Source organism: Talpa occidentalis, unplaced genomic scaffold, assembly GCF_014898055.3.
Source record: "Talpa occidentalis isolate TD23 unplaced genomic scaffold, MPIMG_talOcc4v2.1 talOcc4.6, whole genome shotgun sequence".
In the NCBI taxonomy this organism is placed as follows: Eukaryota; Metazoa; Chordata; class Mammalia; order Eulipotyphla; family Talpidae; genus Talpa; species Talpa occidentalis.
In genome coordinates, this window is record NW_023604972.1 from 44,552,994 (window position 1) to 44,568,371 (window position 15,378).

At 39.3% G+C, this 15,378-nt stretch overlaps 1 protein-coding gene across 1 annotated transcript in view; it reads left to right on the plus strand.

The window, feature by feature from the left end:
* Window positions 1–14,778, plus strand: part of FAM47E (family with sequence similarity 47 member E) — a 51,860-nt gene extending 37,082 nt beyond the window's left edge. Inside the window, exons 4-9 of the mRNA XM_037529316.1 lie at window positions 85–235; window positions 1,934–2,125; window positions 9,426–9,581; window positions 12,129–12,366; window positions 12,469–12,537; window positions 14,756–14,778. Of these exons, the coding sequence (XP_037385213.1) occupies window positions 85–235; window positions 1,934–2,125; window positions 9,426–9,581; window positions 12,129–12,287 (658 nt within the window). The 3' untranslated portion in view covers window positions 12,288–12,366; window positions 12,469–12,537; window positions 14,756–14,778. The remainder of the gene's footprint in view (window positions 1–84; window positions 236–1,933; window positions 2,126–9,425; window positions 9,582–12,128; window positions 12,367–12,468; window positions 12,538–14,755) is intronic.
* The last annotated feature ends 600 nt before the right edge of the window (window positions 14,779–15,378 follow it).

The following is a 15,378-nucleotide window of genomic DNA, read 5'->3' on the forward strand; positions in this document are numbered from 1 at the left end:
CATTTCTCCCAAGATACTGTTTGAAATCAACTTGGATTCATGGTGCTTCATATCGTAATTCTTTGATGATCTCATTATCTGTAGCCCCAAGAAGACTTCTGTGCCACATCCAGGACAATGGCTTTATAAAGAGAAAAAGACCAATGAAACAGATTTGCTCCATGAAAATGGTTCTCTGCTTCATAAAAATGTACGCCAAGTTGTTCATGACTTCTGCCACTGGGCCACTGACTTTGTAAGTTAGTAGTAATAGTTACAATTTACTTTGTAAAGTCAAGTTCAAAATTATTGTTTGGATATAATCTAAGTCAAGTAATCAAAGTCATGAAGGACTCTTTATGACTTCCCTACCATTTATAATGAGTGCTTGGTTGTGGGTATGGTGTGGTAACATATATCTGAAGAGGTGGGGTTCTGTATTTCTGAATCATATACAGTGTTATAAACCAATGTTACTTTACTATAAAAATTAAGAAATTATTTAAAATAAGATTGTTTTTCAGGAAAAAGAAGAGTCCTTAGAGATGAAATATTTAGAAAGTTTACAAATCTGCAGCCAATTGGAATGTTTATTATTTATAGCTCACATCATTAATGTTGCTTCATCTTTTTCAACTTTCAGCTACATTGAGATATTATTGATATGCACTATTGTGTAAGTTTAAGATGATTTCATATATGCATATTTTGCAAAATGATTTCCACATAAGGTAACTTAACACATCCATCACCTTACACAATTAGCTTATATGTGTATGTGGGGAAGTGGTGGCGATGAGAACATCTGAGCTCTTCTTTCTGCTACTTTCTAAGCAACTTGCATGTTAACTACAATCATCATGCACATTCTCCCCTGTCTGTGTGGGCTTCCTCTGGGTACTCAGGTTTCCTCCCAGGTTCATTGGTGTGTCTACATAGTCCCAGTCTGAGTGAGTGTGGCTGTGTGTGTGAGAGTACAATGTATTTTTTTTTAAGATTTATTTATTTATACAAGAATTGGGGTACAGGGCCTCCCCTGGTGGTGCAGTGGTTGAGCGCTGGGTTGTGAGGCTGCCCGCAGCCTCTGCAGCGCCAGTTCAATCCCCGGCCACTGGCGAGGGTCCCACAAAAAAAAAGAATTGGGGTAGAGGCCAGAAGTGTGGGAGGGTAAGAGGATTCACCAGAGATGGGGCAGAGAGCAGAACAGGCAGAGGGACTGAAAACACTGCTGAGGGGAGCAGCGGGCAAGACAGGAGAGGTCTGCCGTGCCATGTGGGTATCTCCCTAGCTGATGGGGAATCGAACCTGCACTGTAGAGGCTGTGGACAGCTTCACAGCACTGTGCTCAACCTGCTGCACCACTGAGGAGACCTGAGAGTTCAGTCTTTGATGGGAGGGCATCCAGCCGGCCTTGTCCCTGAGCTACAAGGATAGTCTCTAGCCACCCAAGACCCTGAACCAAAGTAAACAGGATGTAAAATGAATGAATGAATGAATACAAATGATTGTTGAATGTTGCACATATTTTGGTCTTTAACAAATTGCCATGGCAACTTGACTCTTACTTTTACCAACTAGCCTACCGTCAAATTGGTTGTTTTGCTTAAATTCACTGTTTCCAAGAACCTACTAATGCTGTTAAGCAAGTGACTTACTGAACCCCTAGGGACACCATCTCTATGAAGTATTGGAGAAGTTTGCTTTTGTAGAACAGACTGAATTTTCTTCAATCCCTTAGTTTCTATTGACTCACTATTTCGTGTAGGTCCTAAGCTGTCTCTTATGCACACTGATAAAGCTCCTCAGGCCTCAAATATTTCACGTCTCCAATGAATGGTGACTGAGCATTTACCTCTCCTTCAAACTATCTCTTCTCTAGCCATGGTGAAATACCATCCTTAGATTAAAAAAGAGACCATTTGTCCTTGACTCATGTGGTATGATATTCTTCCAGGGTTGTTTGAATATTGATGAGGAGTTTATCCTGAAACAGTTCAACATTGACTATCAGAGCAAAACAAGCTGTGATGTGCTCCGCACGATGAGACTGAACCAGGTTCCTCTGGAGCTAAAGAAGACTGTAGGGCTAAATAAACTGCAGGAGCCAGAGATTTTCCATAAACTACACTGTGAGCAGAAACTACAGGTAATTGCAAAAGGGGAAAAGATGGAAAATCAAAGGAAGTGAAATTGCATTAAAAGCTTAAATGTTCTTTAATTCTGGAACTCAGAGGCATTTGTCTTTTTAGTAGAATTCTTGAACTTTTTAAATATTTAATATTTGGAAAAATGAATGAATATTCAATACATATAACAGAGTCAGTTAAACAAACAAGATTTGTGTTTTATTATTATCATTTGATAATTTGTTTTTATTATTATCATTTGAATAGTCATTATTTTACTTCTATGTGTTTTATAGGTGAGATAATCTCTTTATGTGTTTTATATATGCAAGTTATAATGTGAATGTCTGTTATAAAAGTACTGCAATTAATGATTATGGAAGCTGTTTATTTTATATCCTAAGAATCCTGGAATTTTTCAGGAAGTCTACTCTACTTGAGTACATGTTATTCTTGATCACATGCTTGCCCGATCACTAACAAATCACTCAATTTTCTAGTACCAATTTCCTATGAAGATAGAAGAACAAAGTAACAGAAAGGAGAAATAATACATGCTATGTCCAAAGGAAGTTACTATGGGCCCTGAGGCACTTTTTTATACAATATGTCATTGCAAATATATATCCAAGTCAAATGTGCCAATTCAACAATAGATATAAGTGTTCGAGTTGGAGTTAGTGGGGAAGGATGTTTCTTTTTCTGAAAGTGAAAAACAGTATATTATCTCTGATTAGTTAGCCCTTGACAGCATGTGTCTGAACTTCAACATTTCACTTACTCGTGAATTTATTTCAGTCCCTTCTCCTCCCCTTCCTCTTCCCTCTCCTACTCAACATGAAGCTGATGAAGATGAAGATCTTTACGTTATTTGATATACTTTTCTTAGTAACGTTTGTTCTTCTCTAGCTTACTTTATTGTAAAAACACAGTATATAATACACACGGCATACAAAATAGGTGCTAATCGATCGTGCTTTGAGAATCAGCAAGCTATTTGTAGTTAAGTTTGGGGGGAATCAAGTTTTTGATTGTGGGAAAGTGGAGGGGGGAAGGCAGTAGATGCCTGTCATCCCCATATGGCTCAAGGATCAACTGTATTCTCTACCTTTTAAACAAATTCTTTGATGCTCTATTGCCTATATTTTGGACATATTAACTTTGTCCTTTAAAACTGAACATGTGGGGCCTCCCTGGTGGCGCAGGGGTTGAGCGCTGGGTTGCAAAGCTGCCCGCAGCTTCTGCAGCGCCAGTTCGATCCCTGGCTGCTCCCCGGCCACCAGGTGAGGGTCCCACATGGCGCGCAGACCTCTCCTGCCGCCCGCTGCTCCCCTCAGCAGTGTACTTCGGTCCTTCTGCCTGCTCTGCTCCCCGCTCTGGCTCTGGTGGATTCTCTCACCCTCCCGCACTTCTGACTGTACCCAGTGCTTGTATAAATAAATAAAATAAAAAATCTTTAAAAAAAAAAAAAAACTGAACATGTGGACTGACATATTTTACATACATGCCATTTTCAAACCTTGGAAAAAGTCAACAATGCAAAAATACTTCCACTCGGTTAACAGTACAACCAGCTCAGGGACTGCTGAGGGACACGGGAAGTAATTCACTATACTTCCCCCTTCTCTCTCTCCTTGCCTTATACCAATTTGTTTCTTTCAAGAGCGGGTTCATGGGTTCATGCTGTTGAAAAAATTATTATTAATATTACTATTTTTGTAAAGTGGAGTAAAGTATATCCTGATTGAAATATGTAATGATTCAGTTGAAGATGCTCAGAGATCAGACTTTTGAAAAAGGTTAACAGCTCATTAGCAGAGACCACAAATAGCTGGCAGAAAAAAATTCAGATGATTGCTGTCTGCTAAGTAGGTAAAAAGGATAAGCTGTTAAAAATGGGTGAAAAATCCTAGATATTGCTGTGACCTAGGTAACCAAAAGCAGAGAGGTGGGGTTGGGTGAAACCCATTTACCTAAGGAGTGAGCTCTTAAGTGGCACCAAGGTAGAGCTTGATTTCCAGGATTGCCCATGCCCAAGGGCAAACTCAGAAGGTCTCCTCTCATAGAATGGGAAGTGTTTCTTTGAATAGCCTTTTGCACACATCCACCTGTAGCTCTGGTAGGGTTGACAGCTTAGCAGGGCTGGGCTTTTTGTGCTGGTAGCAGTCTTGGGTTAATCTGATATCCTTAGCCATGAGTGATGTTCTGAATCCCCCCTGAAAGTTATTAGCTGAGGGACTCCTTCCATCACCCCAGGCACAGGAGCACTAGTGTCACTTGATCAACACCATCTGGAGCTCATACTTAGAATTTTAGCCTGTAGTTTTGGGTCAAGCCCTAACCTGACTCCAGGATTCATAACTTCAGTGGTTCCTAGCTAATAGCACGTTGTTACCGATCTTTACTGCCTGCCCAGCCACAACAGCTCCACAATACACCACATGGAGGCCATGCATGCCAGCAGTTCTTGGGTGGCAGCAAACTCATCTTCTATTCCTCCCACCACAAACATGAGGTTCCAAGACCAAGTAGCTCCCACTAGAACTGGAATCTATTAATAGTGAACATTTCTTCTTTTTTTTTTTTTTTTTGGAAATCTATTTGCTCCAGAATAATCTTCTATTGCATTCTGTCACACATTGTAATAATTCTATAACTTTGTTGGCTATATCTGCTGGGGAAGACGCTAAGCACTACCTCTTCATCTGCATCTTCCAACCTTTGCAAGCATCAGGGAACACATCAGAAATAACGAGCAGGTAGCCACATGCATCATGAGAGTTTTTGCCATTGGATTCTCCATGTTGTTTAGTCCAGTGAATCCAACTGGAGTCTTAGAAGCCATTGACCTACAACACACAACTACAAGGCTAATTGCTGCCAGGTTCAAGAACTGGAGACCAGAGGTGGTTCCTCTGAGCCATAAGGAGGCTGCCATGGTACCCCAGGTTTACCTTCCTGTGGTGAGCCCCCTGTTCTCTGCTCCCCCACTTACTTCAAGGGTGCAGTGTGGGGCAGGCCCAGGTGCACAGAGCACTTGTGCTCTGGTTCTCCCCTTTCAGCTTTTGTATGTCTGAAAATACCCTTATCAGCTTCCATTTTTAAAGATTTTTTGTGGGAATAGAATTCTAGGCTCACAGTTTTTTGTTTTTTGTTTTTTCATTACTTAAATATATTATTCCAGTGTCTTATTGGTTTGGTTGTTTCTGATGAGAAATCCTATGCTATCCTTTCTGTTTTCTGGATTGTTTTTTCTTGGATATTTCTAAGACTTTCCTTTTTTCCCCACTGGACTTGAGTAGTGTGATTATTGTACACCATGGTGTATCTCTCTTCATGCCTCTTGTGTTTGGGGTTTGTTGAACCTCTTTGACCATTATTTCTTCAAAATTTTTTGTTTCCTCTCAGTCCTCTCATAGGATTGCATGTCCTTATGTTGTGTAAGGCGTCTCATAGTTCACTGGTGCTCTGTGCAGCTTCTTGATTCTTTTTTCTCTCTGTGTAACTGCGGTGTCTTAAATTCACTAATTTTTCTCCTCCAGTATCTAATCAGCTATTAATATCATTCAGTGTTTTTTCTCATCTCATGAATTATAAATATTATATCAAGAAGTTTGACTTGGGTGTTTTAAAATATCTTTCATATCTCTAATTAGTAACCTTTTTAAATGTATTGCAGTTATAACAACTGCTTTCATGTTCTTGTTTATTAATTCTAACATCTTTATCCATTCTGTGTCAGTTTCCACTAATTGATTTCTCACCTCACCATGGATTATGTTTTCTTGCTTTTCAACATGTCTGGTGATATTTGAGTCAAAGCGAGATACTGAGAATATTCCTTTATTGGGGCTGGGTACTTTTGTACTCCTATAAACTTGAGTTATATTTTGGATATAAAATGACTTTGAAATGTTTGATCCTTTTGGGGATTGCTTTTTTTTTTAAAATAGAGGCATGTTTTGTTTATTTATTTATTTATTTATTTATTTGTTTGTTTTCATTTTTTTTATACATGCACTGGGTACAGTCAGAAGCACGGGAGGGCGAGAGAATTCACCAGAGCCAGAGCAGGGAGCAGAGCAGGCAGAAGGACCGAAGTACACTGCTGAGGGGAGCAGCGGGTGGCAGGAGAGGTCTGCGCACCATGTGGGACCCTCCTCTGGTGGCCGGGGAGCAGCCAGGGATCGAACCGGTGCCGCAGAGGCCGCAGGCAGCTTTGCAACCCAGTGCTCAACCGCTGCACCACCGGGGAGGCCCTTTTGGGGATTGCTTTTAAGATTTTTTGGGAAGCCCAAAGTAATGTTTAGTCTCAAGCTAATTCCCTACTATTGAGGCAAGACCCTTCTGTCTATGAATCTTTAGGTTTCCTGGACAAAATAGACACTCTCCTGGCCCTGGGTGCGTGCTGGCCATTGCTGCCTCGAATCTTTTTGGTTGGTTCTTTCCTTGTCCTTGAGTAGTCTCCTTCCTATGCTCTTTCCTTGTCCTTGAGACTCCTTGCCAACCTCTGGAGTTCCCTCTATGTACATCTCTCTCTGTTGCTCTGCTGCAAACTTTAGCTGCCTTGGTCTCCGTGGACTCTCAGGTCTGTCTCCTCAACTCAGAGTCCAATGGGCCCCTCCTGGCCTCCTCCCTGCACTGTGACCTGGACACTCAACACAGTGAGCTGGGACAATTGTGGGACTAATTTCATATGTTTCTTATCTCTCAGTGATCACTGTTCTTTGTTACTTGATGTCCAGTATTTTGCAAGCCATTGTTTCATATAATTCCCGCCCCACAACCCATTTTTTGACTTGCAGGTGGGAGGATAAATCTGGTCAGTGTTCTAGAAGTGAAAGTCCCCATCTTGATTTTTTTTTACATTGCCTGCTCTCAGATCTGCTACACTCTGCTCTTTTGTGTTCTTTAAAACTCTGAACTTTCCCACTATCTTTTCTTTCCTCATATTATTTTCTGTGCTTGAATTACCCCTTTTTCTACATGCCAATGTCTTCATTTAGACACAGGTCATATGCTAATTTTTCATGTACTTTTTGTAGGTCCATTGGTGAACATCAATTTATTCTTCTTTCTTATCTCTCACAGCAATCTGTGCCTCTAGTGTAGCATATCTCTCTTTGTCCTATATGTAAATCCACCCACTTATTTATGCTTTAATTCAATAATGTGTCTAACAATCTATTGCTATGTGCACAAAAGTACTAGAACAAATAAAGGAAAAATTAAGGGCTCTTTCCTGTACTTAAGGAACTTATAGTGTAGAAGGGTCATCAGGTAAATTATTACTAATTAAATGATGTCATAATTCATACAGGACATAGGAAAAAGTAATCAAAATCACCAAGCATGGGGTGTGGGTTCAGTTAAGGCTCCACAAAGAAGTTATGTTTGTGTTGAATCTTGAAAGATCACCAAGATAACAAAGATCCAACAACATAATATTCCAGATCAAATTCTTCAGCGTGGAAGTAGTATAGATACTATTCTCCTTCCTCCCTCTCTTTTTTCCTCTTTCCTTCCTCCCTTTAATTTCTTTCCTTTCCTTCCTTTCATTTAATTTAATTAAGTGGCTCTCAGTGGAGGATGATTCTGCCTCTCTCTCTCTCCTCTTCTGCCCAGGGATAATTTGGCAGTTTCTGGAGATCACATTTTCGGTTGTCACAAATTGGGTGGTGCTACTGCCAGCTAGTGGGCAGAGATAAGAAATGCCACAAACTATCCTAGAGTGAACAGTACAACCTCCCACCCCCACTACAGCCCAATAAAAAAAATTATCCAGCTCAAAATGTCCAAAAAACCTACTGTTCAAAGTTAAGAAATCCAATGTTAATTCAAAAAATTTTTCAAGCATCTATTATGTCTTAAGTATTGTTCTGCATGCCAGGTGGCTAGAGAGAGGAACAATTTTGGAGCTTACATTTTAGAGAATGAGAAGAGAGGGCCTCCCCTGATGGCGCAGTGGTTGAGCGCAGGGCTGCGAAGCTGCCCACAGCCTCTGCAGAGCCGCTTCAATCCTTGGCCACTGGCGAGGGTCCCACATGGCACGCAGACCTCTCCTGCCATGCCCGCTGCTCCCCTCAGCAGTGTATTTTGTCAGTCTGCCTGTTCTGTTCCCCGCTCTGGCTCTGGTGAATTCTCTCACCCTCCTGTGCTTCTGACTGTACCCAGTGCTTGTATAAATAAATAAATAAATAAATAAATCTTAAAAAAAAAACAGATTAGTAGAGAATGAGAAGAGAGACAATCAGAAAAGTATAGAGCCGATCAAATGGTGATATGTGCTATTAAGAAAAATGAGGAAGGGAAGGCAGACAAGATAAGTAAGTCATGTGGGTATCTTGGGGAGGAGCATTACACAGTGGAAAACGTGAGTTTCCCACTGTCTAATCTGCAAAGGCCCTGAGGCAGAAATGTGAAAGACGTGCTCCAGAAATAGCAAGGAGGGCAGTGTGCTTGGAATGGAGGTATCACAATGTTGAATCCAGCTCTTAGAAATGGTAGCCCTCCCCTCTGCTTCAGGTAGCCTTATATGACTTCACTCTAGACTGTCCCACACATTCTACCTCACAGTTTACATGTGAGGAGAGAGGGGGACAGAATCTTTGTGTTTCATGTTTCTTTATGCCATTCTAGAATTAAAACCCCATTTGTGATGGGACAATATCTGGGTGTTGTATCCACAGTGCTGAACAATGAAGCAACAAGAGGTTTACATCCTTGATGCTCCACTGAGGCATGGGATTAAGAAAGGAATGATATCTATTCTTCCTCCTCTTTTTCTCTCCCAATTAAGGAGGCAGGAGATGGCACTGGGTAACATTTTTATAAAAAGTAGTATAGCATTTACATGCTGTGCAGTACTAGACTCATAATAAGGCTAAGAGCTAATTTGGGTTGACTGTTATTTAAGGACATTATTCTTCAGCAAAATATATAATTTTTACATGATTTCTAGCAGCTTTACATCTATTCTCTCCTTTATCTTTCCAACAATCCTATGGGACAAATACTATTATCTCCATTTTACAGATGAAGAATTTATGTAACTTGTCTATGGGGAGGGGGGAGGTTTGGATTTGTACCAAGGTTTGTCTAAATCTAAATGCCACACTTGACTACCTCATTATTTTTGTAATCATGAACTTTTCCTGTCAGCTCTGTAAATCAAACCACAGTGATCCTTCATAAAATACAAAAAGGAGCAACTATAAATTCAAAATAAATGCTACTGCATTCACAGGATAAATCTTAGATTTATTGAAATGAAAAGCCAAAAAAAATAATGAATTTGGAAACTATGTTATTCTTCTCTAGAATCCCTATAAGCCAAAGTGGGTGAAAATGAGATATGGAGCTTGGTATCTGAACCCCAAGTTGTGGAAAAAGCAGAGAGCAGATGAACCCTTGGTTGACCCTAAGATCTCACAGAAAGCTCAAGATGAGAATTTTAAAAAGGAGCTGCAGGAGCAGGTTTGTGTATGTGCTGAAATTTTATCATCTGAAATAGATTATCATTTTGGAGTCAAAATCTCTGTAATAATAGAAGTCTCCCGAAAAAGTCTAACAACTCAAATATTGAATTTAGCAATGAGAAAACCAAGTCATTATATGAGGAATGTGTAATAAGTAAGACTTGAAATCCAGAGGCTCCTGGTAGAAGCAATGTATCTAAATAGGAGACAATCATTCATTGTTCTCCTGACATTTTTGAAACAATTGATTCCATGGATAAATTGGCTGTTCAAAGGTTGATGTGACTTCAGAGCTCAGAATCCATGTAATGTCATGGGTTCTTTTTGAACAACTAGTGTGAAGCTCTCGCACTCTCTCTCTTTTTTCTAATCAACAATGGATGAATGTTAAAAGCAATTCAAAATTGCATTCAGGGAACTTCTTTATACAATTTAGCAGAGTTGCAGAATCTATCTGAGAGAAGGGGGACAAAGGTTAAATAGCCCTATTTGTTATTGCAACTCCACAAACACCACAAGAATGTGCTCTAATTTTACTGCAAACAAACTCTGCCTGCTCATCTCTTATGTACAAACATCTAACGGAAAAAAGATACTCATCATAGTCATGGAAATTTGGAAATACTGACACAACACTTGCATAGCACTCTGATGAGAGTATTTGTGAACCTCATCCCTTTTTCAGTAGAGCCAAAACTTCTCCCAAATAATGTGGAAACACTTTGAAAATATAAAAATTTGGTTACTTATTCAGGAATCACTTAGCAATTACCTCCTTTAGATTGCAAAGCTGAGGCAGAAAAGCTATTTTTGTCTTTTCTAGAATTAGTTATGAAATTTTTATTTTCAGATGTGAGGCATGACAAATTTATGAGCACAAGATGCTTAAATGAGCCTCAAGATAATGTAAATAATGTTTAGCAGCATGTCTTGGTGCAGTGTTTTTGGAAATGACTAAGTTATATGAATTACTATTCTTGTTCCACTTTGAAGAAAAATGACAAAAGATTCTCAATGAATTAAATAGTTAAAAACAAAAATAGGAGTTTCTTTTAAGGTGTTTAGATGTTCTCTCTTCAGAAATGTATTCTAAAATCCTTGAAAACTTAATAACTTTACAAACATTTTCACAATGAAAACTAAGAAAGACATTGGCAATAGTCAGCTCATGAAAAAAATTCATATTTACATTTTAGAAATATGGTTGATAGGACTTAGTGTACAAGATTTTCAGGCAGTTTAGACACAGAAAGGATTCAAAATGAGGGGATTGTTTATAATGATTTTATCATTCACATTTTTGCAATACCCAAAGATTGACTCACCCTCTACACTTTAGGGGGTGGCACTTGGCTATGATGTCACAACTCACAAGGACTCCCAGACACGATGTTTTGCTGGCAAGGGACAGTCCCTGTGGTGACGTGGTTGTCCACGTGGCTGTCCTATTGGGAACACACGAGTCTGAATGTTTTTATTGAGCTTGTTTGTAAGGTGAAATAATCTTTCATGAATTATAAATGACATAAACTTCTACATCCAATTTTTACATTCAAATAAGTGAAAGGACAAACCAAAGCTACGCCGGAATTCCCCAAAGATGTTGGGACTGGATCAAGGCTTTTGGGATTATCACACCCTTTCAAGTTCAGATTTAAAAATTGTGGCTATATATGAGCAGGAAAACCTGCTTCTTCTTCTATTATTCTCAATTCTCACCAAATGTGTCAGGATTTTTACACCCCACCAAACTATTCTCTGATTCTCCAGACGCCCTGGGGTGGTCTAAAATTTAACTCAATCTGACACCATCTACCTGGAGATAAGGTAGGGATCCCACATAAGTTAAGGACTCAGTCCCACAAGACTGATGACCCTCCCACCCCTTTCACCCTCCTTACCCCCTTTCATCCCCTGCCTTCAAGTCCAGGTTGCCACTTGTGCTTCTTAGCAGCCAACTCTACATCAGAGGCTCCCACAAGCCCTCCTCATGTTAGTCACCTACTAGAAGAGCTAAATCAGGAAAAGAGCTTACTTATTTGATTGCTGATTATTATAAAAGGCACCGAGGAAAAGCCAGATGGGAGAGTTTATAGGGCAAAGTTTGTGGGAAGGAAAGTGGAGCTTTCCAGCCCTCCCCTGGTGCGATACTCTTCTTGTACCTCTGCACATTCACCTACCCAGAAACTCTTTAAACATAGTCCTTCAGGGTTTTTATGGAGCTTTCATTGCACAAGCATGAGTGATAAAGTATTGGTTGTTGGTGATTGATTCAACTTCCATCTGGTCTCCCCACCCCAGAGTCTGGGGGATGGGGCTGAATGTGCCAACCCTTTAATCAGGAGAGACAGGAGAGAAAGTTGGATCTTTTGCAAACATTTATGTTCAAACCATGAACACTCTTGACACACATATTCCCAAATAAGAAGGAGGTCGTTGAAAGTGAAGTGTTTTCCAAAGAGCTACCTGCTTTTCTAAAATTAGGGCAAATATGCAACCAAACTTTTGATGCTCACTCTTCTTGTAATGTGGATCTTTTTTTTAGGAGGAGTTACTTGCGGACCTTCATGGAACAGCTGCTTTTAAAGATTTCGTTCTATGCAGGGGCTACCGGATGCCGAATGTGAGTAAAGCATGGTTTCAGAAAAGCCAACGGAGGGACCCACCAGCCGTGATGGGAGGAGTCAGCACCCCAGCAAAGTAAAACACTTCCCTTACAGGCTTATGCCAGAACTCAGCTCACTGGAAGAAGGGCGTTCTTTTCCCTAAACAGGAGCCCAGAGGTGGGATTTGGCATTTTACTCTCTTTATTTTGCCTATTTGGTTTCTGCTGTGTCAGCGGTGTTATCTTCCTGCTGACTCACCTGCCTTGGTTTTGGCTTCAGTGACACCAAAGTGAAAGGGATCTACATGTAGGAGATGTGGCCTTCAAATTGCCTACTTTTAATTCTCGAGTGAGTTTTTGATTCTCTTTTATTTTCATACTTAAGGAAAAAAAATACCTGTGGTTTGGGTCAGGTTATGGAGCTGGGAGTTGGCATATTATAATGTGGGAAAGATCTACATTAGTATCTATTTTCCATAACTAAAGAAATCCAAAGGGATTTCATTTTTTAGGACAAAAGCTGAAGTGATAAAGTGCTATGGGGTGGGCCTCCAGGGCACACAGGCTAGGGCAAAAGATCATTTCTAGGAGAGTCCACCACTATTTTCTTTTTCCCACATTCTCTTTCCCCCTTTCTAGTTCCCACTCCCTTAACTTGCCCGCTGACCAGACTGTCCCCCATATGGAGTGGTCCCCTTAGAAGGCGAAAAGTAAGGAAGGTGGTGGGGAGATTGGCTGAGAGTTCCATGAGCAAGAGGGTCTGATGCCTGCATTGCTGTGTCCAGACCAGCCTAGTCAGTACAGCAGGGAGCCAACCAGGCGTGGAGCCAAAGGCCGAGCTAATAATAAGCCATGCACTTGTCCTGCGTCCACCCTGCATACATCTCTGGGCTGATGGAGGTGGTGCAGCCAGGGTGGTCACAAGTTCTGGAAAATGGGATACAGCTGTCTCTCACTTTTTGAAAAACCGTGTTACACCATTTTGTGTTTAGGAAAGACCTACATTAGTCCCTGGTTTCAATAACTAAAGAACTTTGAAGGGATTTCATTTTTACGTCAACGGCTGAAAAGTGAAACTAGTGTTCAGTGTTTGTTTTGCAGTGAGCAAGCAGAGGCAGTGCTAGAATCTCCCACATGCCCAACACCTCCTGGAGAAATACTGTATACAGGCCATGTATTTTGTCAATTCTGCTTGGAGTATTACTTTAGATTTTGGTGTAATTTGGCAGGTTAGTTTTTACATCTGGGATGTTCAACTTTTTTTAATATAAATTGATGGTAATTGCTTCTTCCTATTATGCAATTTTTGTTTTTCAAAAGTTTTCATAGGCATGCTCTACTTTCCACTTCCTATAGTGATAGAACTAACAGTAGTTTATACTTACTGGAAAATAAAGTTATTCTCCAAGTTCAGCTCCCGACTGGTTTCAAAGGCAATATGAGAACAAATGTGAAGTGTGTGGTAGAGGTGGAGTTAAAAGACTTCATTACATAACTGCAATGAAGTCACCTCCTTTAGCTTTAAGCATCAATAACAGGCCTGCCTGATGTATTTAATCTGTTTACACATATTTATATTTATGATAACTTATAACAACTGCCTAATCTGTATATAAGGCTCACATAACCATATTTCTTTATATTTATAATCTATAAAATATGTTTATATATTTTATATATGTAATTATGATTATATTTATTTTATGTAAATGTACTTAAGTATAAATGTAATTATGAAAGATGTATGTTTATAGATATGTACATAAACACACACATATATTGCTCTTGATGTTATAATGACCTAAAGTTCTATATTAACATACTTAGCAGCAAAACACTTAATTTTTTTTTTTCTGATTTGTCCTGTCTTAATTTAATCCACTCTATTGATGAACATTTATTTCAGTTCAGGCAAAAGGCAGCATGCCTGACACACTGACTATATTTTTTCAGTATTAACCTGGGCCTACAGCAATTCCTCTGAGAATATCTACCCACTCAAACCCTTGAATATTTCTCCCTTTATTGTTATATCCTATATCCTCTATTTTATCAATAAGATTTAAACTAAAAGAAAGGAGTGAAACTATTATAGTAAAGGACACACACTACTTAACTCTATGTATAAACATTTGTTCTCTTTACTCCCATAATGTCTGTGCACCCTGTGGATATACACATTCAGATATGTGATACAGACACACATACAGCATTTCAGCATCAGCTATTGGATTATCTGCTTGTGCATTGCCTCTAGCATTATTCCATCTGCTACACTGATGAGTCTCAGGCCTGTAATAGTGGAAGGAGACACCACACTATGCTGAGCTGGGCTGGACTGGGCTGGACTTGAGCACAGAACAAGTGTGAATTAGATCTAGGTGTTTCTGATGTTGTGCAGCGACCTTCTAAAGTTCAATATCTATTATTGTCTAATTACCAATATGAGATTTTGAGTATGACAAGGTGTAAGATTGTGAGTTTGATTATGCTAGTGGTTGTGGTCAGGACTACACATTTTTGTTTGTCAGTCTAATGAAGGTCTTTCTCTTTTTTTTTTTTTTTAGTTCCTTGAGAAGATAACTATCAGGAAGGATTGTAAAATGTGTAATAATATTCCTATAAAATAATTCAAGTATAGAAGAATCATGGAAATGATCAGACAGATTTTACTTCCTGTGTACTTGGCTAGTACTCTCTCATTTTAAATATTAAACAAAACTTATGATGAATGTCCCACTGTGGATGCCCAACTTTGACTTGGCAACATCTATGAGTTTCACATCTAATACTTACAAACATTTCACAATGTCCTTCTGTTTCAGTTAATCAATATTCTATATTTTTTACCAATTATGGGATCAGTAGTAACATATTGTCTTTTTACACTTTTATAGCATTGTCGATATTATATAATTATGTAAACTCTTTGTAAAAATAAATAAAACCATAAATATAAACAGAATTATTCTACTGAATTTCCCCCAGAGTATTATTTTTTCTGGTTTTAGGTATCTCTTTTGTTCTTTCTTTAGAATATAATTTTCATTCATTTTGAATTAAGTTTATACAGGCTTTTCTCCCTTTTTCAGGTATTTGAGTCTGGATTTTTTTTTTTAAGATTTATTTATTTATTTATACAAGAACCAGGGCACAGGCCAGATGCATGGGAGGGTGAGAGAATTCACCG